General features: G+C 40.0%; 4 protein-coding genes across 5 annotated transcripts in view; 1 reads left to right on the forward strand and 3 right to left on the reverse strand.

Moving 5' to 3' along the window:
- Positions 1-9,404, forward strand: part of spock2 (SPARC (osteonectin), cwcv and kazal like domains proteoglycan 2) — a 32,663-nt gene extending 23,259 nt beyond the window's left edge. For both annotated transcript variants that reach the window (XM_017427006.3, XM_017427014.3), the window contains 8 exons: positions 802-916; positions 1,224-1,329; positions 2,618-2,726; positions 3,427-3,564; positions 5,210-5,428; positions 6,378-6,440; positions 7,850-7,981; positions 8,457-9,404. In XM_017427006.3, the coding sequence (XP_017282495.1) occupies positions 802-916; positions 1,224-1,329; positions 2,618-2,726; positions 3,427-3,564; positions 5,210-5,428; positions 6,378-6,440; positions 7,850-7,981; positions 8,457-8,602 (1,028 nt within the window). In that variant the 3' untranslated portion in view covers positions 8,603-9,404. The remainder of the gene's footprint in view (positions 1-801; positions 917-1,223; positions 1,330-2,617; positions 2,727-3,426; positions 3,565-5,209; positions 5,429-6,377; positions 6,441-7,849; positions 7,982-8,456) is intronic.
- Positions 9,405-11,428: 2,024 nt separating this feature from the next.
- tysnd1 (trypsin like peroxisomal matrix peptidase 1) lies at positions 11,429-14,425 on the reverse strand. The gene is made up of 4 exons (XM_017429323.3): positions 13,055-14,425; positions 12,492-12,622; positions 12,227-12,412; positions 11,429-12,085 (listed from the first exon to the last, which is right to left on the reverse strand). The coding sequence occupies exons 1-4, from the start codon at positions 14,128-14,130 to the stop codon at positions 11,883-11,885; spliced, it is 1,596 nt and encodes a 531-aa protein (XP_017284812.1). The 5' UTR covers positions 14,131-14,425; the 3' UTR covers positions 11,429-11,882.
- Positions 14,426-15,430: 1,005 nt separating this feature from the next.
- sar1ab (secretion associated, Ras related GTPase 1Ab) lies at positions 15,431-19,185 on the reverse strand. Its single transcript, XM_017428030.3, has 7 exons — positions 19,073-19,185; positions 17,990-18,060; positions 17,512-17,631; positions 17,350-17,415; positions 17,145-17,248; positions 16,916-17,047; positions 15,431-16,465 (listed from the first exon to the last, which is right to left on the reverse strand). Exons 2-7 carry the CDS (start codon positions 18,045-18,047, stop codon positions 16,349-16,351), a joined length of 597 nt encoding a protein of 198 aa, XP_017283519.1. The 5' UTR covers positions 18,048-18,060; positions 19,073-19,185; the 3' UTR covers positions 15,431-16,348.
- Positions 19,186-20,269: 1,084 nt separating this feature from the next.
- On the reverse strand, positions 20,270-24,184 carry ppa1b (inorganic pyrophosphatase 1b). The gene is made up of 11 exons (XM_017428067.3): positions 24,026-24,184; positions 23,295-23,359; positions 22,951-23,004; positions 21,937-22,056; positions 21,740-21,826; positions 21,471-21,597; positions 21,250-21,377; positions 20,999-21,084; positions 20,832-20,907; positions 20,703-20,742; positions 20,270-20,607 (listed from the first exon to the last, which is right to left on the reverse strand). The coding sequence occupies exons 1-11, from the start codon at positions 24,084-24,086 to the stop codon at positions 20,576-20,578; spliced, it is 876 nt and encodes a 291-aa protein (XP_017283556.1). The 5' UTR covers positions 24,087-24,184; the 3' UTR covers positions 20,270-20,575.
- Between the last annotated feature and the right edge of the window lie 13 nt (positions 24,185-24,197).

Below are 24,197 nucleotides of genomic sequence, written 5' to 3' on the forward strand. Positions count from 1 at the left end.
TCCATTCATCCTGATCTCTTTTTTTAATAATCACTCGCCATGTTTGAAGGAGATTTGTTAAGCAGACCTTAGTGAGATTAAAAAGAGCAACATAAAAAGCTTTGGACGCAGATTGGTCGAAATTATTGGAACAGAGGCATTCAGGAGGGAATTAACGCTACAGCTGGTCACTGTAGTGAGGTTCAGGGTACTTCTAAGCTACTAAAGTACGTGGTTGGAGTTCAGGATTGGTCAGATTTTCCCACAGTGAATAACAAAATCATATTACAACTGCATGTAGACATACAATCATAGGAGACAAGTGTAAAGGGATAAATGCAAAACAAGAATTTTCTCCTCTGGAAAAAGAAATAGTCCTTATTGCTACTGTTTGCAACTTGTGCCTCTTAGTTCTGCTCAACTCTGAACATTAACATGCTGAACAGACACTTCTCTAATTATCCCACGAATGATTATACAAAAACAAAACACTTCAGGAGCATTCTAATCTGCATCATTTTGTTCGACAGACTTTTATTTTTTATTATATAGAATACTAAGATATATGTTTGCTCCCTAATAAATTACAGAATGCTTCGTAATTTGCATTCCTAACATGCAAAAGAGAAACAGTTTTGCACGGTGGTAATCATTTATACTTGACTCCCAGTTTATGCTGAGACGGTCGAGAAGAGCCACGTGGGATTTAAGACTCCGAGTTAAATTGAAATGATTGGCAGAGAAATCTATAGTTTGTTTGTTTGTTTTTAAGGTGAAGCCTTGGGAATATTTTCTGTATTTTCTTTCCTTTTTTTTTTCTAGATGTAGACACCACTAAGGACCCTTGTCAAAAGGTTAAGTGCAGCCGACACAAGGTGTGTATCGCCCAGGGCTACCAGAGAGCCGTGTGCGTCAACCGCAAGAAGCTTGAACACAGGTGAGTAAGAGCTGACTAATTCCCCAAACGCGGAGGTCCTCGCCGAACACTCTGACACCAGGTCAGCACAGCTAGTTTACGCTGGTTGTCAGACTGGAGTGTGTTGTGCCGCGGGCCAGAATAATGAAGCTTGTTTGTGCATCCGAGTGATTCGACTTCCTGCTGTTTAATGATAAGCTAATGCATTCAGACAACATGGAGGCGACTGTTTTGCGTCATGCTCTCATGCTCAGCTCAGAGCTGCGTCTGAATTAGTCTCGGCTGGACATAATGAGACTGAAGTGTTTGCATGTCCCCTGTCCAACAGGCTGAAGCAGCCCGCGCTGCGCTCTCCTGATGGAAACTGTCAGCCCTGTCCCATCTCCTCCACCGGGCCTGTGTGTGGATCGGACGGACACAACTACGCCTCAAAGGTACAATTAGGACAAGTATTTACCCGTGGAGAAGGGAAATGACGTCACATGACTGTGTTTTTGGCTACTTTTAGTGCTTGGTAGCTCAGCAAACACAATGTTTCACCAAACAGAACAAAACCTGTGGGATTAGATCCAAAACACACTTTAAAAATGAGCTTAAAGTAGATTTTACATCAAACATTTCAGAAAATACTACAAGGTAAATACAGGTTTGCAAAGAACACATGGATATACACGTTTTGTTTTCAAGAAACAAAGCCGGTTTTAGTAAAGCTTTTTTAAGGTGGAATAAAGGGGCAGCATAGAAGCATAACATTATTTCCTGAAAAAGGAATAAATAATTTTCAATTTTTTTAAATGGGATGAAAGCAAAACATTTTTCATAAAATGACTTACTTTTTCTTCATAATTTAATAGTTAGTTATGGTTTTGTTATCTTTTTTATTATGTAAAAATTAGTTTTGTTGCATTTTCTAGGTTCCTTTGTTTTCTTGTCATAAAAAATTATTTGATTTTTGTTCTGTTATATTTTCTGACGTTTGACGTGGCATTTATGCCATGGTGATCCAATGCTACACTATAATTATTATAATTTTACTGTCTAATTTTATTTCCCACAGGCAAATCCTAATAATTACTTAGATCATAATTTTGGAGTTTATTGTGAAGAACTTGGACAACTTCCCTTTTTCATGAAGAGTATAACATCAAGGTTTAGCTGAGATTTTGTTGACAAATTAAAGCTGATTTCTGTTGAACCATTCGATTTAATAATTGAATGGTTCTGTTTACTTCAAATTTTAAATTCCTCTCAATGGTAGATGGAAATCATGTATACTGAGTCAACATCATCTATTCAGTGGTAGTTACAGTGTGTAACAAACAGCTAATACACTGATATGTTTATTCAAAGCTTTCGCTTTCTGCACAGTGAGCAACATGAGGAGAGTCTCATGGGATAAAAGGGGGACAAAGAGCCATGATTTGTTGCCTCACAGGGACCAATTGATGGCTTGTGGTGACAGAGTCCTATGTGTTTATTGATTAATGCTTTGTCTTTTTGGATCTTTATTCCCGACCTTGTGTGAGAGCAGAGGTTGGACGACGCATTTAGGAGCAAGTTTCCGATTTGAATCGCAGCTTACAGTCATGCACCTCATGAATATTTGATCTGTGTTGCAGCAATAACTCATTTTAGTTCACCTTTGTGTCCCCTTGTCGATGTCGCTGACGCGCGCGTGTGTGTTAATAAATGTGTGTGTGCGTGTGTGTGTGTGTATTGCAGTGCAAGCTGGAGCAGCAGGCGTGTCTTACAGGAAAGGATCTCACCCTGAAGTGTTCGGGTCTGTGTCCTTGTCCAACTGCAGCTCCGGCATCCAAGGAGGCTAAACGTGGTGAGATCGAAATCTTTGACAAAAGTCAAAGAATAAACCAACAAGAGAAACTGCATTTCCTGGGAAAATACACTTTGAATGCCTAGTATTGAAGGACTTTGTTAAAATTAGCAGAAGCTGGAACTGAGTTATGAAAGTTAAAAGGAGCAAAACACTCGTTAAAAGTTAAAAGTAGGAAAGTCTGGCTTCAAGCTAAATGTAGCAAAATGCTAGCTAAAGACAGAAAATGGCAAAACCCAAGCTAAAAGTCGCAAAAGGCTAATTAAAGCTTAAAGTAGCAAAAGAAGACAGAAAAAGAGCAAGTATGCTGAATCAGATTTCAAAGAGAAAATGGGTTTTCAAAAAAGAGATGTATTTGTAATGTATTTCTATGAGGAAAACATTTGTAAATAAAGTCAAAGATTTTGATAAATATGAAAGTTGCCATAACTGTCTTAGCACCCATTTCTTGAATAAGCTAAACATTTTGATATAAGAAGGTCTAAAATAGCACAAAGGAGGCATAAATAGATTGTGTAAGAAAAAGAAAAAACAGGAAAACACGTGAATGTTAAATCATCGTTCACACAACAAGTGTAGCATTTAGATCCCTGCTACAGCTCCTTTTTTTAACCCTCACACACCCTCTAGCTCTGCAATCATAACCGCATAAATAGGTGATCCAAACATCATCTGCATATTTTGTCTCCGGCTTCCACAGAGAGCTGCACCGGCCAGGATCTGTCCGATCTCGGTGAGCGTCTGAGGGATTGGTTCCAGCTACTGCAGACCAATGCCAAGCAGAACAACAACAGCAGCAAGCCGGGGCCCAGAGCTGCTGCAGCCAGCACCACATCAGGTTCGAGCATTTACCGAATCACTCCCGGCGGTGAGGAGGAGGGCATGTTAATGGGATGGTGTTTCCTTTCAGATGCTGGTGTCTGGGTTAAGAATATGTCAAACAAGGAAAATTACCATACCAAAAAAAAGGATCATTTAAGTTAATGAGGCATGATACACAGATGTCTCAAGAGAAGCATGTTGTGTATGTTTAGATATTTATATCTACAGTTGTTAAAAATGTTTTAAGAGACTCATTAAAACCCCAGTTCTACTAAAACCCCTTTTTAAACACTTTCAAACCTAAGCAGCAGAAAATGAACTTAGACATTACAAAAAAAAAACTTCCTCCCACTGGACTGTTGTTTCTAGTTTACTGCAAAGAGCATTTAAATCAGTTGGGACTGTGTCTGAAAGAATAAGGTTGAAACGTTTTCTCTTGTTTAAAAAAAACAGGCTGCATCTGCAGCACATTAATTCAGTGAACGACAGAATAAATGTCATGTCTGCAGGTGCTTTAATGATGCGACAGTGGAATTGATAAGACTATTAATTTACACATTTACTCATTTTTTTAGCCATCCTTTTTTCCTGCTGTAAGATTTTGATTACCCATCCTCTTCCTGTTTTACACGAACACACACGTTTTCAGAATCAAAAGCTAGGGTTAAGGTTTGTTTGTACCAAACCATCACAGTAAAGACGTTTTGGATGGGTCCACTGCAGCACAAAGCTAATGTGTGGGTTGTAGGTGATCACCACTCCCATCTACAAGCAGGCGAATGTTTTATTTAGCTGCAGTTTGCAAACAGCCATGACAAAAAAGAAGCAAAGGGAGATACTATTTAAATATTCTACATCAAGCAGAGCATGAATGGCTGCTTCAGAATAACACAAACTTGCCTGTTTGTTTCAAATCAGCTGGGAAGCTTTCCTTTGTATGGTCCGTGGCAGCAGTGGAGCAGCAGAGAGCGACAAGACGTTTTAGTATGGCAAGCAGTTGTGTCATATAATTTATATTTCATTTATTGTCTTTTAACTTTGGGAGTTTGGGAGTTCTGTATTGCTCTTTATTTTGCATCTAGTCTAGGTTTAAAAAATGAAAGCAAACACTACTTGGTTTTGCTTTTTGTAATTTTGTGTCAAACTTTTTCGTTTTCTGTACATGACTTTCTACCTTAAAATCTTCCCAAGAGGAAGGGATTTTATTTTGTGTCTGCTTCTGGGAAAGTTATTGACTGGAAAAAAATCAAACTGTGACCCTTATACCGAGATGCATATCAAACCATGGCTCAGGTGTACCGTTACACCCACATGAAGGACCCTGAGTTGATTTATTGAGGTAATTACCAGCTTCTTACTACCAATATTAAATTGGATCAACTAGAGATTTCTTAGATATGTTGACTCCAGACTTCAGGATAAAAAAAAGAAAATTATTGAACATAACCCAATATGGAAACCCCTCATTACTGGTTGATCAAAACAAATGATAATGGTTATTCATTTGCTAAATATGTGGATTGCTGTTGATAGTTCTAGACTAAGTAACAAAGACACCAATGAATAAAGCTTGATGATTTATGCAAGAGTGCTGGCATGATTGTATTTTCTCTTTGTGCAGCTGCCTGCTGAAATAAATAAATGTTTGTTTGTGTTGGCAGTGCTGGACAGGAGCCTGGTTGCCAGCTGTAAGGACTCCATTGGCTGGATGTTTTCCAAGCTAGATACCAACAATGACCTGTACCTTGATCAGGCCGAGCTGGCCGCTATCAACCTGGACAAGTACGAGGTCTGCATTCGGCCCTTTTTTAACTCCTGCGACTCCTACAGGGACGGCAAGGTGTCCACTGCTGAATGGTGCCTCTGCTTCTGGAGAGAGAGTGAGTTTTCTGAGAATGTCATTTATGTTCGGTCAAAGTTTTCCAATTGACCCATGTAGCTTTCTCTGTATGTTGTGCTGTTTAGTCACTATTTGTCTTTCTATTAAGCCTCGTGCCCCTAATGAGGTGAAACAATCAGTGTCGGGGGTTAAAAACATTTCTGGTGCCTGTTGACAAAATGGCTCTAACATGGCTCTGTAAATGAGCTTGTTACTCAACCAGCTAAGCAGAAACTAGTTAATTCACGATCATTTTATTTTACAATTACAGTAAAAGATGAAGCTAGCATTCCTCGAAGGAATGCACATTACAGGCTATTTGCATGCCAAAGTTTTTAATAACGATCTTGTGTGATAACTTTTAAGATATGTATTGAGGGTGAGTCTCGGCTACTACAACACCAAATCTTAGCTCAATGTGTGTAAAACTAGCTGAGATATAGCCATCTGTCTTCGCTAAGGTTGATAAGCTGTGACAGCCGTCTTAAATCAGGTTGACTTCAAAAGTAAATAAGGGAGAATAAGAGAATTTCATTCAAATCCATCCACTGATCTATAAGATATTTTGCCAACAGACAGACAAATAAACACATACACACACAGACAGAAGCAATTACATGAGCGCCCACCTACCATGATGATGATGAACAGTAACTACTTATAATACAAAGTTCAGTTTTGGCTTTTGGTATTCATTTTTGTTAAACTAACTGTGGTATTATTTTCTCTTATTTGAAAAAGATACAATTTAATATAACAATACCATACCATACAATACAATACAAAATACTTTATTGCCATCTTGAGAATATTAGTTTTAGACTAGGCTGTCCAAATAGCTGCCCACAACATAAATCCATAAAGAAGTAGACCATTAAAGGAAACCTAAGCAAGACAAACATGATCCCCAAGTGAACCACTTTAAACATTTTTTTTTCTTCTCTTTCCAGAGCCGCCTTGCCTGGCTGAGCTTGAGAGGATTCAAGTAATGGACGGTGGCAAGAGAAAGTTTGGTGAGTATTTGACTGTTTGACTCAGTTAAAGCCTGTCAGTCCGTTTCGATGAGTCTTTCTTGGTTGCGGGTTGCGTGGAGTGGCTGACAAGCAGGAGGTGGGGATTAGTCCTTGATCAGCGTGATGGATTATAACACGATGCTGACAGACGGCAAAGAAAATCAGCCATCCGTCTGTCCTAAATGTATGTGTAAGAGGGTGAATAAGTGAATGTGCGTATGAAGATTTGGCCGTGTGTGTGTGTGTGTGTGTGGGTTTGTGCACTCCAGATTTTGGTTGGCTGACTGTGCTCTGAGTCAGGACTCTTCAAGGACACAGAGTGGTGAGCTTTGGAGCCGTCTGCCCCTGAAAGAGTGGAGGAACATTTCTTTTTGATTCTTGTTTGAATTTATTTATTTTTACTGTTACAACAAAGTGACAATACCAGCTTCTGACATCTTTAGCTTCAAGGCAATTGATGACATTTAAGTGTTAAAGACACCCACTTATGATTAGGTGAGGGGAAACACCAGTTTATAATTAAGCAGTTAAAAATGCTGCTTAATTTTACAGCTGAAAAGTTTTGCATGTTCTTCTTTGCAAAATAGCTCAAGCTGTCTGACTGCATGAAGGTTTGCAAGTTTTGCATAATTTTTCATATTTGGATTGAACAGAGCTCCTTGAGATGTTCAACGCTTGGAATATTGTTTTAAATATTCCTAACTCTGCTTTAAATATCTTCACTACTTTATCCCCAACCTGGCAGGTGTGTTCCTTGGTCTTCATGATAACAAACCTCTGAGGCCTTCACAGAACAGCTGGATTTCTACTAAGATTCAATTACACACAGCTGGACTCTGTTTTGGTGACTTCCGAGGGCAATATGTTGCACCAGATTTTCATGCAGGGTATCAGAGTAAAGGTGGCTTATTACAAAGGGACACACTTTTCAGATTTGGATTTGTAAAAAAAAAAAAAAATTGGAAAGCCATGCATCCTTTTACCTTGAGGTTTGTTGTAATGTAACAAAATGTTGAAAAGTTTAAGGAGTTTGCATAAACTTCTCTGATGCAGCTACAATCCTCACCCTTGGTGACCGTTAAATACTCTGCACGTTTGTGCGTTGTCTTTATCTTGAAGATCTGGGCCTGCTTCTGTCGTTTATATGCAATCTATGCCTTATTTACAAATGTGCTTGCTCCACAAGCACATTTGTATTCATAGAATATGGAACCGGCTGCCACATATGCTGTGTGCATTACATTCTCACCTCGGCTCAGCGCAATGTGTGATGACAGACAATTTGCTAGATAGCTGCATGTGTTGTTTCCATTACCAGTTCAGAGATAATGTGGTTTGTAATGTAAGTTCGCTTTTCTACACCTAATTTACTGAAATGCGTGTGTGCACATGTGTGTGTGTGTTTTCAGGTCGATTCATCCCCAGCTGCAACGAAGACGGCTACTACAGGAAGCAGCAGTGTGACAGGGGCGAGTGCTGGTGCGTCGACCAAAACGGAGGAGAAGTAGCCGGATCTAGGATTCGTGGCAAACCGGATTGTGGTAAGCCCTGCGGATTTCATCAGCTGTCAGCGAACAGAATTAGATGACTGTTAGAGAAATAGCTTAAAATATCTGATTCGTTTTGGCTGCTTCCTGACTGCAGCCTCATAAGCATTCTGCACAAGGGCCCCTTTATGCTCAAGCAACACAGCTTACTTCAGGGGACCAGTGCCACATTCATGTGTCCAGAGTCATTTGCATTCTAAAGTGCTGCTTGTCACTGTGAGAAAAGACTTTTAAGATAAATGGGGGGCCGCTTGGACTGAACCTGCGCCTGATAAGAATGGCTCCCCTGGCAAGGTTTAGAAATAGCTATTAAAATCCAGACAAAGTCAAACACATGTCCCCCTCCTTTTTGTCACTGCTAAAAGAAAAGGAAAGTTCAAGAAAGCCGTAGTAGATAAATTAAATTCCCCCTCCTTCCCTCCCCACCCCCCCACCCCCTGGCATGCTCTCTCTGTGTTCCGTCTTGCAGATTCCGAAATGACATATTCGGGAGATTTTGGCAGCGCGGTCGGATGGGAGGATGAGGAGGAGAAAGAAGCCGAGGAGACTGCAGAGGAGGCTGAGGAGGAGGAGGGAGAGGTGGGAGAGGTGGATGACGGGGGATATATCTGGTGAAGGGTCAAGGTGTAACAAAGCCTCTCTACAGGAGCATCTCGATGGTCCCAAACACACACACACGTGTACACGCACCCACACACACACACACACATCCTGCAAGGTGATGGACGTGATGAAGCCACTCACTCAGAACAATACAGATTTAGGAAAACATGAGGGATAGTCTTGAGTAGTTTGGGAGGGTAAAGATGCTTATTTATTATTACAGGATGTTCCTAATTTGGGCAAAGGAATGGGGGGGGGGTGTTGTTAAGAAAATATGGGTCTAGAGTTCCGGTTTGTGTCCTTTATACTTGTGAATCTTTGTTCTCTTTTGTTGTATGTTGTTTCAACTATCTCTGAGCTGTTTTTTTAGCCGGTGCATAACGGGAACTTTAAGAAGCTGCAGGTGCTTGCATTTAAAAAAGAAAAAAAAGAGCTCATTTGGGTGCATTTTAATAGTCTAGATTGGTGTCTTTTCTTCTTTTTGTTTGCAGACCAACAACATTTCAGACTAGAACACGGCACCCGTTGACTTTATTGTTTTTACGTCATATGCTTTTGCTCATGTGTGGCAGTAGTGCTCTGTCTCATTCATGACTTATTAAGAGGTCTCTCACCCGTCACTCCTTAGCTTGTATATAATGTGTGTATCAGAAGACAGAATGTCACCTACTAGTCAATGCCTTGAAAGACTGGCAGATTATGCTGCTCAGCTGACAAGTGTGCATCATATCATAATGTGGATCAGTTACTGTGTTTAATTAAAAAAAATGTCTAAGAAAATAAACTTATCTCTGTGGCTCAGCTGGCCACTGTTCATCTGTGTCTGTGTTGTTTTTTTTTATTATTTAAATATCTTTGATTCCACATATACAATACATTTGACTGATTATTAAAAACAGGAACTCTGCTTGTTTGTACCAGATTTGTTAGGAATATTGATAATTTAAACTCTGACTCAGGGAAGACTTTGGAGAGGGGCTGCAACCGTACAATATAATTTAAATTCAACTCAGTAAATCCACTGACCTGTGAATTGTTTTCCCTTTGGCTCTGGTTTTAGCATTTCTTTCATTCGAACATGCAAATATAGCTTAAAGGTCACAAAATAAACCCTCTGCAGCTGTTTGAATAAAACAATAACTCACAATACCGTTATTGCACGGCTTTATCTTACTTTGAAATAATGTGCGAAATTTGCAGTTTTGCAGTTAGTAATAAAACAATGGTCCAAATGTAAAGCTTGAACAGCTTAAAGGTACAAAAAACAAATATCTGATCAACCAAAACAGATGAAAATGTCAATGAATTTTTTTTTTCAGTGATGTGCAATTTTATTACAAAACAAATAGTTTTCTTTTACCCACTTCTCCATTTTGGGTCACAGGGAGCTGGTTTCTATCTCCAGCAGTCACTTTAAGAGAGACAAACAACCATTCACACTCTCACTCACTCCTAGGGACAATTTAAGAGTTACCAATTAACCTGACATGCATGTTTTTGGTCTGTGGGAGGAAACTGGAGTACTCAGATTAAACCCATGTGTGCACAGGGAGAACATGCAAACTCCACCCAGAAAGGCCCCAGGAAGGGATGTGATCCTGCAACCTTCTTGCTGGGAGGAAACAGTTCTAACCACTGTGCCGCAGGTGGAAAACATTTGTGAAACTTTAAACTGATTATCTTGATATAGGTTGTAGAGTTGCTTCTCTGACTCCTCACTGACCTTGCAGTGGTTCTGCAGGAGTCTTATGCTCAGATTTTATCACCTGTTGCAAACCTTGACTAACTGGCCGACCTGGTAAGACCTAAAGGCTTTTCCTCTCCTTCTAGTGGAAGTCATCGTGTTTGTTTTCAATTGACATCCTCTGTTTGTCATCCCTTTATGACACTTTTTTTAAACCTCATTTTTATGTGAGGTTCAATTTGCATTGCAGCTTATGAGCCAGATAAAAACAAAATGCCAAGATTTGAGGTGTTTTTTTGCAGGTTTTTAAACACCACATCTTAAAATCTTGCTGCAAATTCAGTAAAAATAATAATTGGTTAAGGTTTGAGACCACATAAAAAAGTATAAGTCCTAGGAGATTTTTAGATGACATCAATTTGGTAACATAGCCAAGAACCTGAAACTGTACATATTGTAGACAAAATGTCACATAAAGTAACTTTGCAAATACAAAAATCTTATCTGTGTTCTGTTCGTTGAGAAGCATTGATACAGATCTTTTTGTCAGATCTCTCCTCCTCCTGCCTTCCCTCTTTGTGAAGTAAAGTATAACTTAAAGGTGTGGAAAACTACCAGACATGGGATATAGACCCCAGTCTGCATATCAGCAAAAGCACAATACCTATAGAAACCTTTTTCCTTCGCCTCCTTGGGACTTGAGCCTCTCCGGTGTGAACTCTGCACTCTGGGAGCAGTGAAACAGAACCCTTTCAGCATGTTGGTGTCTGCAGGTCTTTAGGAGCAAAAGGCCAAGAAAGTTCGTCTTAGCATTGTACGGACTGACAGCAACCAATCCTACGAAATGCCTTTTTCTCAGTTTCGTGTTTCTGTGACGATGGAAATCAGCACCGGTCACATTCTGACAGGTGAAACCTCAAATGCGTTTTTTCTGTGACTGGGGTATTCCTGCCGGCAGATGTCTGAATACCTGATATGAAAACCAGCCCTCTCCAACCACCCAGAGGGACCAATCATTTCCAACAACCTGTCAGCTTGCTGTGCTGAATATTCCTCCCGCTTGTTAGAAACAAACCGTCACACAGACTTCCAGAAATAGTCTTTGATTCCGTAACTGTAACATAAGCAAGGATCAAACGCACTTCACTCTGCAGTCGTTTTATTTTTCATAACTTTACATGGATAGAGATACAGTTAATTAAAATGATCCAAGTCACACTAGTAGCTCTACTGGCAATTTCCTCATCATAATTAATGTCCTTTTATTGTTACAAGAAAGACCATTTGAAAAAAGATCTGTACAAAAATAGACTCAGTGTGCAGAATGTTTATTTTAATCATATTAAAGTGCAACAAAACATACATTAATTCAAGGCTGTTAACATTATTTATCTGTATGTTAAAATTCCCCACATGATTCTGGGCTCATGTTACAGTAATATTTCATCCCTTAGATGGAATTGGGTGTATGTCTAGAACAAAATTAAATAGAAAAATGTCATTTTAAAAACATTAGAAAATCTATAATCATTTCATATGATTTTGCACATAATCTATTTTAATTTAAAATATATATATATATTTGTCTCAAAGTGTCGTGACCCTGAGCTACATTTTGCTTTGTGCACCTTGCAACCTCCACACCCGTCTGATTTCTGTCACTGTGGTGTTCAGCAACCTGAACACATTGACATCCCTGGTGTGGTGAAATTGCTGCAACGATCTTTGGAAAACGGTCACCGGGATGATAAAGTTGAGGTGCGGATAAGTCACTCCTGCAGCCAAGTCTCTTGCGTTGCTGGACACAATTCCTGCAACACAGCAAATCATTGTTTCGTCAAACCGCAAACACAGCGGCACAGATTAACCAATCTGCTGCTGCTTTTTCTTTTCCCGTGGTCAACATGTGCCCCCCACTGTTCAAGAGGTGGTTTTGTAGGACGACGCCTTACCCAGCAGCTCTCCGGAAAGTTTGTGCACCACAGCGCCCCCGCTGGCCCCCGCTTGGACTGCACAAGTGGTCTGGAGCATGACAGGCTGGCGCTTCAGGCTGATGGCTTTGGAAAGGACGCCGCAGGTCAGCGATGGACCACAGCTTCGACCCAAGCCTCCGTAGCCTACGACGACCACAGCTTCACCTGGAGACGGATGGGCAAGAATCTAACCTCTAGTTTTGTGAACGTGGTGAAAAAGCTCGGCTTGGAATTGGAACCAAACCTGGAACGAAACTCTGCGCCATTCGAGGGACCGCAGCTTCTGGGACGGGGACTCTCAGTTCAACAAAGGCCAGGTCATACGGTGAAGATGGTTTGGTGGAGAACAAGACGTCACCATCAAGATGACAGACTCTGTTGAAGAGAAATAACCAAAACAAAACGTTGAATTAGACTTCCCTGTCTGGCTTCTAATATATGTTTTATGATGATCTACATCTTATTTGTTTGGGTTTTTTTTCAGTCAATATTAAACAGTATGACAGACACTGTGCCTAAACTTGATGTGGTTGTAGCTGAGAATCATTCACCTCACATCCTCTAAGCGCTGCTCATTGCACCAGATCTTTGCCTAAAACTTTAGTATTAACTGTTTGTCTGTCAGCAAAATATCTCGTGAACCACTGGGTGCAATTTAACTCACCAGTAATCATTGGGTGTACCTCTACAACTGATAAACCTTGTGGAGAACTTCATTTGTGTCATGGTTTAATTGTCTGACTGATTTCATTTAGACTGCTTATTCTTATTCCTTCATGTGTCTGTGTTTAGCAGTGGTTTTATCACCTTCCCCTGTGATGGAACTTCAGAGTGACTGAAGACCTCCCGTTGACTACGTGCCGGCAGGTCACAACCAGCTCTGTGGTGACGACAACCCCTGAGCCCCACACCTGCCCACTGTCCACAAAGCACACAGTGGGGTACTTAACAGCCTCGGACACCTGAGCCGTCGTGCACATGTGGATGCCAGCCTCTCCCGAATGCAGCCAAGCATCACAGAGTGGATTTGGATCGCTTGTGCACCGGATGATGTTCCTGAAGACGAAGTGAACGGAGCAGACGAGAGTGAGGCCAATCCACTCGTTCGCCTTCCAGCCAAATGGAGACACAATCAGCCCGACGAGACGCACACACTCTCCACCCTTGAGCGCAAACAACCCCCCACCCTCTGTCCCTGGCAGGCAGCGAGCGTCTGTGAGGATTACAGCATTGTCTTCTCCAGCCAGGTTACTGATGATGCCTCTGCTGAGGGTGCTGATGAAGAGATCCAAGCAGAGGGAGCCGAAGGGGGAGCCACAGGCCACAACCGGGCAGCCTTTCTGCAGAGACGAGCTGCTCTGCCAGGGGACGGTCCCTGAAGCTGAGCTGCTGTTCACCAACACATCTGCCCTGAGCACAGCAAACCAGCTGAGGAACTGTGCATCTTTAAGCAGCTCATCATCATCCTCCTCATCGTCACCATGGAAACGCCACTGGTCTGCCTCCTTGAAAACTTCCAGGAAGGCTTGTTTGAACTCGACGCAGTTCACCAGCATTAGCAGCTGTGCCGAAACCTCTCTCTGCCGACCTGGTCTGCTGAGAGCCTCCTCCTGTGGGTTCAGTTTGGAGTCCAGATGCGTTTGAGCCGGGAGGCTGACGCGGATTTTAAGTTTGCTGCTGAAGCTGTGCGAAAACAGAACACCGGGCACCGAGGAGAGGGACTCTCTGTCAGTGATAAATTGTGAAAACGGGAGGCCGGTGCAAATGACGGAGCCGGTCGGAGGGTGGACGATGACACCGCTACAGCTGATGGGTTTCTTTGCAGAAACCCCCCCTGAAACCTTGACCACACAGCAACAGCTCTCCACGTCCTTTAACTCCATACCGAGGAGGCAGAGCGGGTCAACTACAGTCCAAAAAGTAGGAAAACGTTAAAAAAATAATAACATTTTAAAAATAGCTACCGACCGGTGTTGAAAGAAGAAGACGAGCCTGCATTATGGTGTAAAATGACACAGTGAATTCACGTTTTAACTTTTGCGTAAATGTAAATATCCTCCTGAGAGACCGTTTAGTTCAGACTTCCTGGTTGGGGTTCATACTTTCACGCGATTGGTCAGAATGTGAGGCTTGCTGACCAATAGGAAGCGAGAGTGAATCAACGTAGACGCTTGTTTTGTTGAACCGTATGTCCCAAAAAGGTGGCACTGTTATCATCTGTGGCTGAATCTGAAAGGTGTCACTGTAGCTCGTGTCCAGAATTTTCAACATAACTTTGAAATATTCTAACCTGTTTAAAAAACTGCCTTCATTTTGATATATTAACAGTGTAAGAAGTGTAAAATGAACCAAGCTCAAAAGAAATGTTAATGCTGCTGCCACTGGCAACATGGTCACCATGGTCACCACACGTTTGTCACTCCCTGACAGCCAAGTTAAGGAGAGACAGACAGAAAAAAAAACTGAAAAGTTAGCCTCAACTAAATAGTGCAAAAGTCAGATTTTAAAAGTGAAACTATAATTAAAGTCTATAGACGTTTAGGTGCGCACTCAGCATTCTGAGAGGATTTAAGAGAAAATCACAAGTCCTACACTGGGTTAAAAAAGACAAAAAAAAATGCATATGCGTTGATGTATAATTTGTATTTATACTAAAAACAGTTGTGAGAGTAAGAAGAGTTGATTTGAAAATCAGTTCAGAAATTAGTGACATCAACTGTCAGTTGAACATTTTGTGACAAAGTCTGGAAAAATCACTTTAAAATGCATTTGTGTAAAAACAATAAAATATAACAAAATGCTAGTTCAGACATGTAAAATCTAATGTTCTGTGATCTGTTTAAACTTTGAAGGATGTTCCTACTGTGAAATATGTTTGTGCTACTGAGCTCCAAAGAAGTCTGGGTTTTCTCATGTTTTGCCAAAATCCCATTGATCTGCTTTTTTTTTCTACTTCTGTCTGTGTTGCAAATCGTTTTAAAAGCTGAAAGGAATTCTGACAAAACAAGCTGCTTTGTTCAACTTAAAAGCAAACTCTTTTAATTAGAAGCTGCCTGTTGAGAGTTTTTACAAGCCTTATTTTTTCAGGCTAAAAAAGAGCAAGTGTGAGATTATCTAACCAAATACATCATTTAAAAAATACATTCAAAAATCAACAGCATTAAGTCAAAAAAGGTTTTAAAGGATTGTCAAACATTTATTATGCTACATTTTCACACAAGTCAAACAAAAATTATCTAACTTTTGTAACAGAAAAGGCTATTTTTCTCTGAAAATATAAATACAATGTTTGTTTGTTTTTTACACAAAATAAATAGAATATTGCACCAAAGTTTCTTGAAAATGTTTCTTTAAATACGACCCAAGTACTCTCATATATCACCACACATTGTGAGCAGCAACTAATCACAAAGTACTTGAGTTATTTCACAGCATCAGGAAAACAATTACTACAGTTTGGCTTCAACTTTGCAATATCATGTTTTTTTTTTACTTTACTTTACTTGGCAACACTGCTGCAGTTGTACTGCAGTTCTTTATTTCTGTGTAATTAAATAAAGCTTCTCCTGGCAAAAAGTTAGTTAATGCACTTGTGGTCATATTCATATAGTTGTCTGTAGTTGTAAACCTTTCCTTAAATATAATTAATAGAATTATTAGCATCCATGGAGGGAGCAGGCTACTGTTGTTAACATGAACAAATACTGCACAACAAATTTGCAGCAATCTACAGAATAAAACGTGGACCTTTTTGTGCCTGAAACAAACATTGTGTGATCACACAAAGTGGGAGCTACTTCAAGTCTGCAACTTGTTAATTTGCCCTTCACTGTAAGTCAACACCAGCAGCCAAATATAAAATGAGTTCCCACCAACATGTTGTATATGGCAGACAGAACTGGAACCACAATGATGGATTTGCATTATGTATTAAAACAAAATACTTAAAAATGTATTCATTACTGGCAGTCAAAATACTAGAAATAGTGTTTTTAATAATAGCTATTTCTGCTGCAGGTAGTTCTGTGTGGAACAAGTGTTTTTTTTTGTGTGCACAGGCAGCATAATAAATCTGATTAAGTCTAATAAGGACATCTGGAATCAGTCGATGTACTGGGAGAGCCAGCGGAAACCGTCTCCGTACCCCTGTCTCTTCAGCACGCTGCACATGAAAACCTCCATTGGCCTCAGATTCAGCTCCTTTAGGGACACTGTACCCTGAAAAGAAACAAGAACACACATTCTCAAAGGAAAAGGTATGAATGAACACAAACCTTGAATAGGAATAACCGTAAATCTGTAACTTCCTGAGGATACGAGCGAACAGCTTTAGTGTGATAAGAAGTGCAGCTTTGCTTTGTTTAGCTTTTATCTAATGTTTTGCTCCTTTTAGCTACTGTTCTGTTTTGATTAGCTTTTAGCTTGTGTCCTGCTTCTTTCAGATTCTTCAGCAAGTTTCTGCAAAGTCTATTTGTAAAAGAAACTCAACTTGTGAAACAGAATCGAGCAGCTGTGAGATCGGCAGCTCTCATCTTCTGGAGGCTTCGTGAGATCCAGTGTATTCAGCAACGCAAATGTTACATTACTTTAGCTTGTTTGTGTAATAACTGCACAACTCAAGCAAACAATCCCCCAGATACAGCTCTTCATCACGCATGTATCCATTACCTTTCCAGTTGTATGTCCTTGCAGACCAAATATTCCTCTGAGTGCGTCCTCGCTGATGGCCTCTGGACGATCTATTTTATTCCCCAGGATCAGAACTGGGATGTTAGCGATGGTTTCATCTGTTAGGATGGCCTAATTTCAAAGAGTGTGAAGCAAAAAGATCAGTCCAAGCAGCAATATATATATATAAACTGTGTGGAGATGATAAGTCAAATTAATATAAACTCACATCTAGTTCAGCTTTAGCCTCAGCTAGTCGCACGTGATCAGCACAATCCACCATGAAGACTATACCGTTTATGGCTGGAAAGTAGTTCTTCCAGATTCTTCGTGCTGCAAAAACATTTCACTACTTATGTGACCTCCAGCAAATGCGTCATTGCAACTTTCCACAACGCAAACGTTGATGTCAGCCACATATTCTGTACTCACACCTTGTGTATGACCTCCGAGGTCGAACGTGGTGAAAGTCATGCCAGCTATGGTCAACTCTTCAGATGCTGAAAGCAGAGAGAAAGCACTGACGTTACAGGAGGGACAAAACCACAAAACCTAAAAGGCGGGTTAGGTAAAATGCGTCAAACTGCTGGGAGTACTTGGGTATAACGTTGGCATATGCTGTCCCAGTCTGTCGTCTCTGAGCATCTGCAGAAGCGTCGTTTTTCCAGCATTGTCTAGTCCTAAGAAAACCAGCTTCCCGCTCTTCTTGTACAACCCTGGTGAGAAAAAGAAAATTCAGACGATTGGAATCAGTTCAAAATGCTCTGGAAAAGATTATGAAGGCTGACAAAGACAAAAAGGAGGACAGTATGGTGCCTTGTGGAAGTAATAACTGCAATAATATTAACTGTGTATAAATGTCACTGTTTGCATGTTCGTATTTTCTTTTATATTGCTCAGGCATTCATCTGTATTTTTATTGTAGTCTTTCAAAGTAATTGAGTTCCAAGGACAACTGTAGATATTTACTCAACTGTGTTGGGATATTCTTCCTGTTAAATGACATTTTAGTTTGTACAAAAAAATCAAACACAAAATCATCAAACAAAAGTACTATTTATGAACATACTTTACCTAATAATTGCAGGACACTGCTGAAGCTTTTGTAGATCCAGTCAAATATAAAAGACATTTCTCTTGGCTACCTGAAATGCAGAAAATAAATAGGGTGAGGTTAGTTTTTTTTTTTTTTTTTTTTTTTTTTAGAAATAAACCAAACCATAATCACCTATTTATGTACTTGAGAAAAGGGAAAGACCCCCCAAATATATAAAAAAATATATTTTTTTTTTTCTTAAGAGGATCATTGTTTCTTTATAGAATCCCCCCACAGAGGCTCCTAGTTAATCAGTATTTCTGGCTCTGGATTACTTTGTTGGTATGTGTAAGCTCTGTGTGATCGCATTCATTTTAAAGCATGAAAATAAAAAAGGAGGGTAAACTCAGCAGCAAGCAGGCTCCAGAGGTTCTTCTGGGTTTCAGTCTGCTCTGAGTCTCAGCTGCACTGCTCTTCCTCGGACTATTTTTATGACAAGTTGTGAGAAAGACACTTGATCTCGGCCGTCACCCCCCCTGCCACCCCCTCTTGGACACACAAACACCTGTCACTCCCAGAGACTGAACTCAGTGTTCTTGTTGCAGAGAAAACAGACGCTTTTATTGACTAAAGGTTTCCAGAAATGACCCAACTGTTACTCATCACACAGCTGGTCAGTGAACACAACACCCCATGGGTCTGTATGACAGAGTGTTTAACTATCCAGCATCCATGGACTGAAATTTCAATATATAACAAGAACTGCTGCTCAGTCATCCCTCTAAACAAATCCATTCTCTTATTTAAATCTTAGTTCAAAACTCCCGAACAAAAACGCACAAAATACGCCAGAAGAGCAAAACAAACCACTACAACTCAAAATAAAAATTGCCAAACATCTTTCCTGTTGATTTCACATTTATTGACACCTTTCGGCTCAGCCCTCGTTGTAAACATCAGCTGTCAGAGTAAACAAAAACAACTTTAACAGGAAGAGCGCGCAAAAAGGACCATAATAGTACAATAATAGCTTAATACTCCCACGAGGAGTTTTCAGCCGGTGAAATTTAAAGGCAGTGATGAAAGCAAAGTAAATTTATTGAACTTGTTTGTGGTCTTACCTTGGTTTGCCGAGTTATTGAACTCCTTGGATAGTTTTTTTGGTCTGTCCCACCGACTGACGTGAAGCCAGCGAGTCTGACAGTTAACCGGAAGTACGTCACGACAAGGCTCATAAACTGCATCCGGCGACGTTAAAGGTATTTTTAAAATGTTTGTAGGAAATTTGGACTTTTAATTTCCTGTAAACGTTTTAGTAAATCCTTTTAACTGAAAAGAAAACACTGTCAGTGTCACTTTGCTCTAATATGGCTCTTTTTATTGACTTTTCTATTTTTTGTATCCTAATTAATATATTTTTTCACATTTATCAGTGTTCTTGGACTTGATATTAGTCATATTTTCTTAAATATTGCTTAATGTTATTCTGCATATTTATGTAGTTGGTTTTTATACACAAAAAACCTAAAAAATAACTAGAGAAGTTCTATTTTCTGCAGCAATGAAATGTGAATGCTGAATGATATTGCTGAAATTTGCCCAGTTAAAGCTAAATAAAAAAAACGCTAAACAAAAGTTTTTTTATTAAAAAAGGAAATGCTGAACACCAGCTAAAAGCCAAAAATAGCAAAGTATATGCCAAAATTAGTGTAAAAGGCTAAAAAGACAAAAACAAAAGTTAAAAGTTGCAAAACAGTAGCTAAAAGCAGCAAAATGTTAGCTAAAAGTGTAAAAGGCCTAGCTAAAAGCTAAAGTAGCAAAGTAATAGTTAAGAGCTAAAAGTCATTAAAGCCTAGGTAAAAGACCAAAACTGGAAAAACAATATTTGTAAATAAAAAATAAATACTTTGAAAAGTATAAAAGTTATAAAAACCAGAGGTCATAGCACCCATCGCCTGAATGAGCTGAATGTTTTGATACACAAATGGCTAAAACAGCACAAAGGATGCAGAAGCAGTTCGGTTGAAAAATGAATCAGCATTCACACAATTATTTCCAGCTAATAAAAATAAGTTTGCAATGCTTTTAAAATGTCTTATTGTTCCTAAAACCTATCTTTAAAATAAAAATTTGTACTTTTAGAAGCTGAGTTTCTGAAAAATTCAAGTAATAATGAATATTATTCAAATCAATCAAGACCCAACACATAATTCGGACGATGTGCACTAGGTGGCAGCAGTACGAAAATAAAAGCTCAGTTGAAAAAAAAATAAACTTTTCCCCACTACATGGCCCCACTTATTGAATTCACACTTTGATAATAATTTAACCAGAGAAGCTTTATTAAAGCGTCAGCATCATACAGCACAAGTTTCTGTGAGACACAGTACCTGCACATTGACAGCACATCTCGAAAGAGATCTTTGTTAACAAGAGGAAAATAGGTTGGTCGTGACATGAGTACATTTTGACTCCACTCTACAGGACGTACCACCTATCCTACTTCTCTATCTATAGAAAGACAGACGACCCTGACCCAGCCTTCCGAAGGGTTCCTAATAAAAGTTCATCTTCAAGTTTATTCGTCACAGATGAGTTCTCTTTCTTCTCATGCAGCTCCTGGATTACTTCTTCTCGTAGTAGAACCATTTATCAACTGCAAATTGGGGGGGGGNAAGCATATCAGTGATATTCAGAAAGAAAAAAAATTATATCTTGACAGTACTAACATGGAGGTTTATAAAAATCTACCCGATGAAGGGATGGGCTCTTCTTTTCCACAGGGACATGTCTGAGAGAGAATAGAATAAAAAGTTAGCTGGAGTGACTTTGTGTTGAAATGTCTTGCCGTGTTGCAAAATGGAGGGTGGGAAATCTTACTTCACCGACGGCAGCTTTGGCCTCATCAGCTGAGCAGTGGTACGGGCTGTCGCCGGCAGAGACGCATGTGTTTTTGCTGTTTGTGGGCATTTAGATTGGGACAGTCAGAATAAAGATCCTTCTGAACGAGCGTGCGCTTTTATACAAAAAGCAGCTGAGGTGCTTACCAGTGGAGTTCTCCAGAATTAGTCTGCTGGCAAATGAGTGCTTTCCAGAAGTTGTGAGTGCTCTTGATTACTTCAATGGCAAAGTCCTGAAACAATATATACGAATGACCTAAGTTTATGTAACATTTTCAAATGGACTTCGCAAGAAGAACTTTAATAAAATGCCAACTATAATTTAGAGTTACACGTTCATTTTTATCCGTTTGCAACTGTTAAAATATTGATTAAAGAGGTGTTTTAGAGGGACAAACCTTGTCTTTGAACTCCTCGTTGAAAGCAAAGCGGTTCTCTGGTTTCCCATCAGGCACTTTGTACCTCTTGAACCAGTCGACTGTGGCCTCCAGAAAGCCAGGTTTCAGGCGCTGGACGTCACCGATGTCTGCACGCCGACAGGGACAGCAAAACAAAAAAACATGGCAGGACTGATGTAGGACTGAAGGCGCACCCGGAGGGAGGAAACTGAGGTGCTTACTGTTCAAGTCTTTGGCTTCAGGGTCCTCCACGTTGATTGCAATCACTTTCCAATCAGTTTCCCCCTCGTCAATCATGGCCAGGATACCGAGCACCTTCACTTTGATCACCTCCCCACGGGAGCACACCTGGATAGGACGTTTCAGTTTGTAGCAAACTTATCACATCACAGATTCTCAAAAAGGAAGAGTTTTATTTCATCCGAATTAGCTTATTATAATGTATCTAAACAATAAAATCATGCGTTGTGGTGAAACGAGGCTTGCGTACCTTGCTGCCGATTTCACAGACATCAATGGGATCGTTGTCGCCGCAGCAGCTGGTGTCTCCATCTTTGTGCGCTGGATCTTCCCACGTCTAACACACAAAAACAGAATTATACACATGCTGCTACTCATTCGGAACCTATAATCGGATCGATGACACAGATTCTCTGAGCAAAGAGTAGCATTAAATGTTACACTAACCTGAGGAATCGCTCCATAGTTCCATATGTAGCCTTTATGTGGGAAAACGTTCGCGACGTAGCGCAACTTCCCCTTCTTCACATCTTGCTTTATCGGATTCAAGAAATCCTTCGTAGCAATCTGAAAACATGACATCCACAGCACTTACAATGTGGGCAGAAATATTCGTTCACAACAAATTAGCCAATAAAGCGAGCTGTTTAACGGCGTGACGGCATTATATGAACCGTGCTGCTTCGATGAGGAGCGAAAGGAACCATTTGCTGAGCGAAAAGCAGCATGAAAACCGATCTGAATGTATTCCTGTGCAATTAGGAGTGCGGCTACAAATCTTCACCACGTAAACCTTTGAAATGATTAGAAATTAAAGTCATCCAAAAGTACTTGTGCTTGCTTTACAATTTTATCTAATTATTCTAGTTTATAATGTGTGTAAGGATGAAACGCTTCTCTGCGCTGGTTGATATATTTCATAACAGTGATCAATATATTTTTTATTCCTCTATAAAATAACATTTTATGTTGCGTACTGCTGAGCTAAATCTTCAAATTAATAATGGCTAGAGTTGTTAAATGTAGAGGGGTAAAATTAAAAGGGTTTATGGTGTAAGCACAAACTGGCAAAAATTGGTCATAATTCAAATCTAAGTACCTTCTTGTGACTTTACTTAAATATAATACCTGAGTAAATCCACTCAGACTTTTTAAGAATAGTTGGACACTTGGATGGGTTTGGCAAGTGTATAATGAGTCGTGTATGGTGTAATAATGTGATAACATGTTGATAACAGGGTCAGTGTACTCCTATTGAGGATTATTTGTGTGTGCACTTTATCCTCAAGTGATGAACTTTAAACACCTTTTTATTACAATGCAACCTTTTTTTTTTTTTTTCAAAACTCCGGTCTCCATCCTGTGTTTTCGGTTTGCTAAATGAGTGAAAGCTGTAAGAACGAGTGGTCCAAAGTCAACAGCAGCTGCTTAAGTCCGACACGTAACAAAACGGAGTCTTACCTCCATCTTTGCATTTGTCCATCTTGGTACCTCGACAACCATGTGGAAGATGTTCTGTGAGGGGGGCAAAAAAAAAGATTTAAGCCATCTGTTTGATAACAAATGATGACTATACCTCTGCAATCGTCACGAGAGATATTGACACAGTACAGAGAAGGCAAAGAGTAAAGGCCACTGCCTTTCAAACACACTATGACCTGGTTATCCTGCAGAGTATAACCTGAAGCTCGCTGAAACGGAGGACCAACAGAATTACACTGGTGGGACCTAATCCATAGCTAAAATGAAGTTATACACACATATTTCCATATTAATAAGCACTAAGGTTACACGTGGTTTCTTACCTGACTCTCATCAGCATATATTGGTATGTCATGGAATGGTGAGATGTACTTTCCTTCTGCATTTTCTGCAAAGTAGTCAAAATAAATGCTTTTATGAGCGTGACAGGTGCATAAAAGATGCTGTCAATAAGGAAATGACACAGGTGTTTATGTCTTCCTCTTTTCACTTTAGACCAAATACTTAATAACAGTTACATTTAGACTTATTCTAACACTTGAAAACTGAAGTTTTAAGCAATGAGTGCGAATCAAGAAGATGTTATAATAATGAATCATTTGCACAGTCTACCAATTAACTCGTCCCATAGGTTATCTGTAGCAATAGGTTGATTGTAATCAGAGAGGGCGGTGTCCTGCTGACGTGTACACCTTAAGAGATTTCCAGAAAAGAAAAAAAAAATTAATGTACTTCCTTCTAGAAAGCTCCATGTTCAGGATGTGAATGGAATATTTTAAAGTCGGATCCATATATCCGTACACACGGCAAAATAAAGGGAAGATCTGATTAGCGTAACTTAAAGGACTGAAAGGAAGCCCTGTGGAAAACGCAACTAACCCTCAGGTGCAATAATCCACGTTGTTCCCTCACGTATTAACACAAACCGGACAAAATAAATGAATTAGTGACACGTGGAAGGAGACTGCGACTGGCCTGAGATTGTTGGTAAAAAGAGCCCTCAAAGTAGCAAGGAACGACAACGTTTTGGCATTTCTGCCCATTATTTACTTACTGAAGAACAAACGATAGCTCAGGGAGTTCGGGTTTCCCCTCTCTTCAACTGTGAAACTCATGTTTTTGTGCGGGTTTCTGTTGCCGTTCTGTCCGGGATGGAGGATGGCGGCGGAAGACCTCAGCGCCAGGTTGGTAGTCACAGAAGCTAAAGCGCATGCGCGCTGCGTCGA

The sequence above is a fragment of the Kryptolebias marmoratus genome, linkage group LG22 (genome assembly GCF_001649575.2).
Source record: "Kryptolebias marmoratus isolate JLee-2015 linkage group LG22, ASM164957v2, whole genome shotgun sequence".
NCBI lineage: Eukaryota > Metazoa > Chordata > Actinopteri > Cyprinodontiformes > Rivulidae > Kryptolebias > Kryptolebias marmoratus.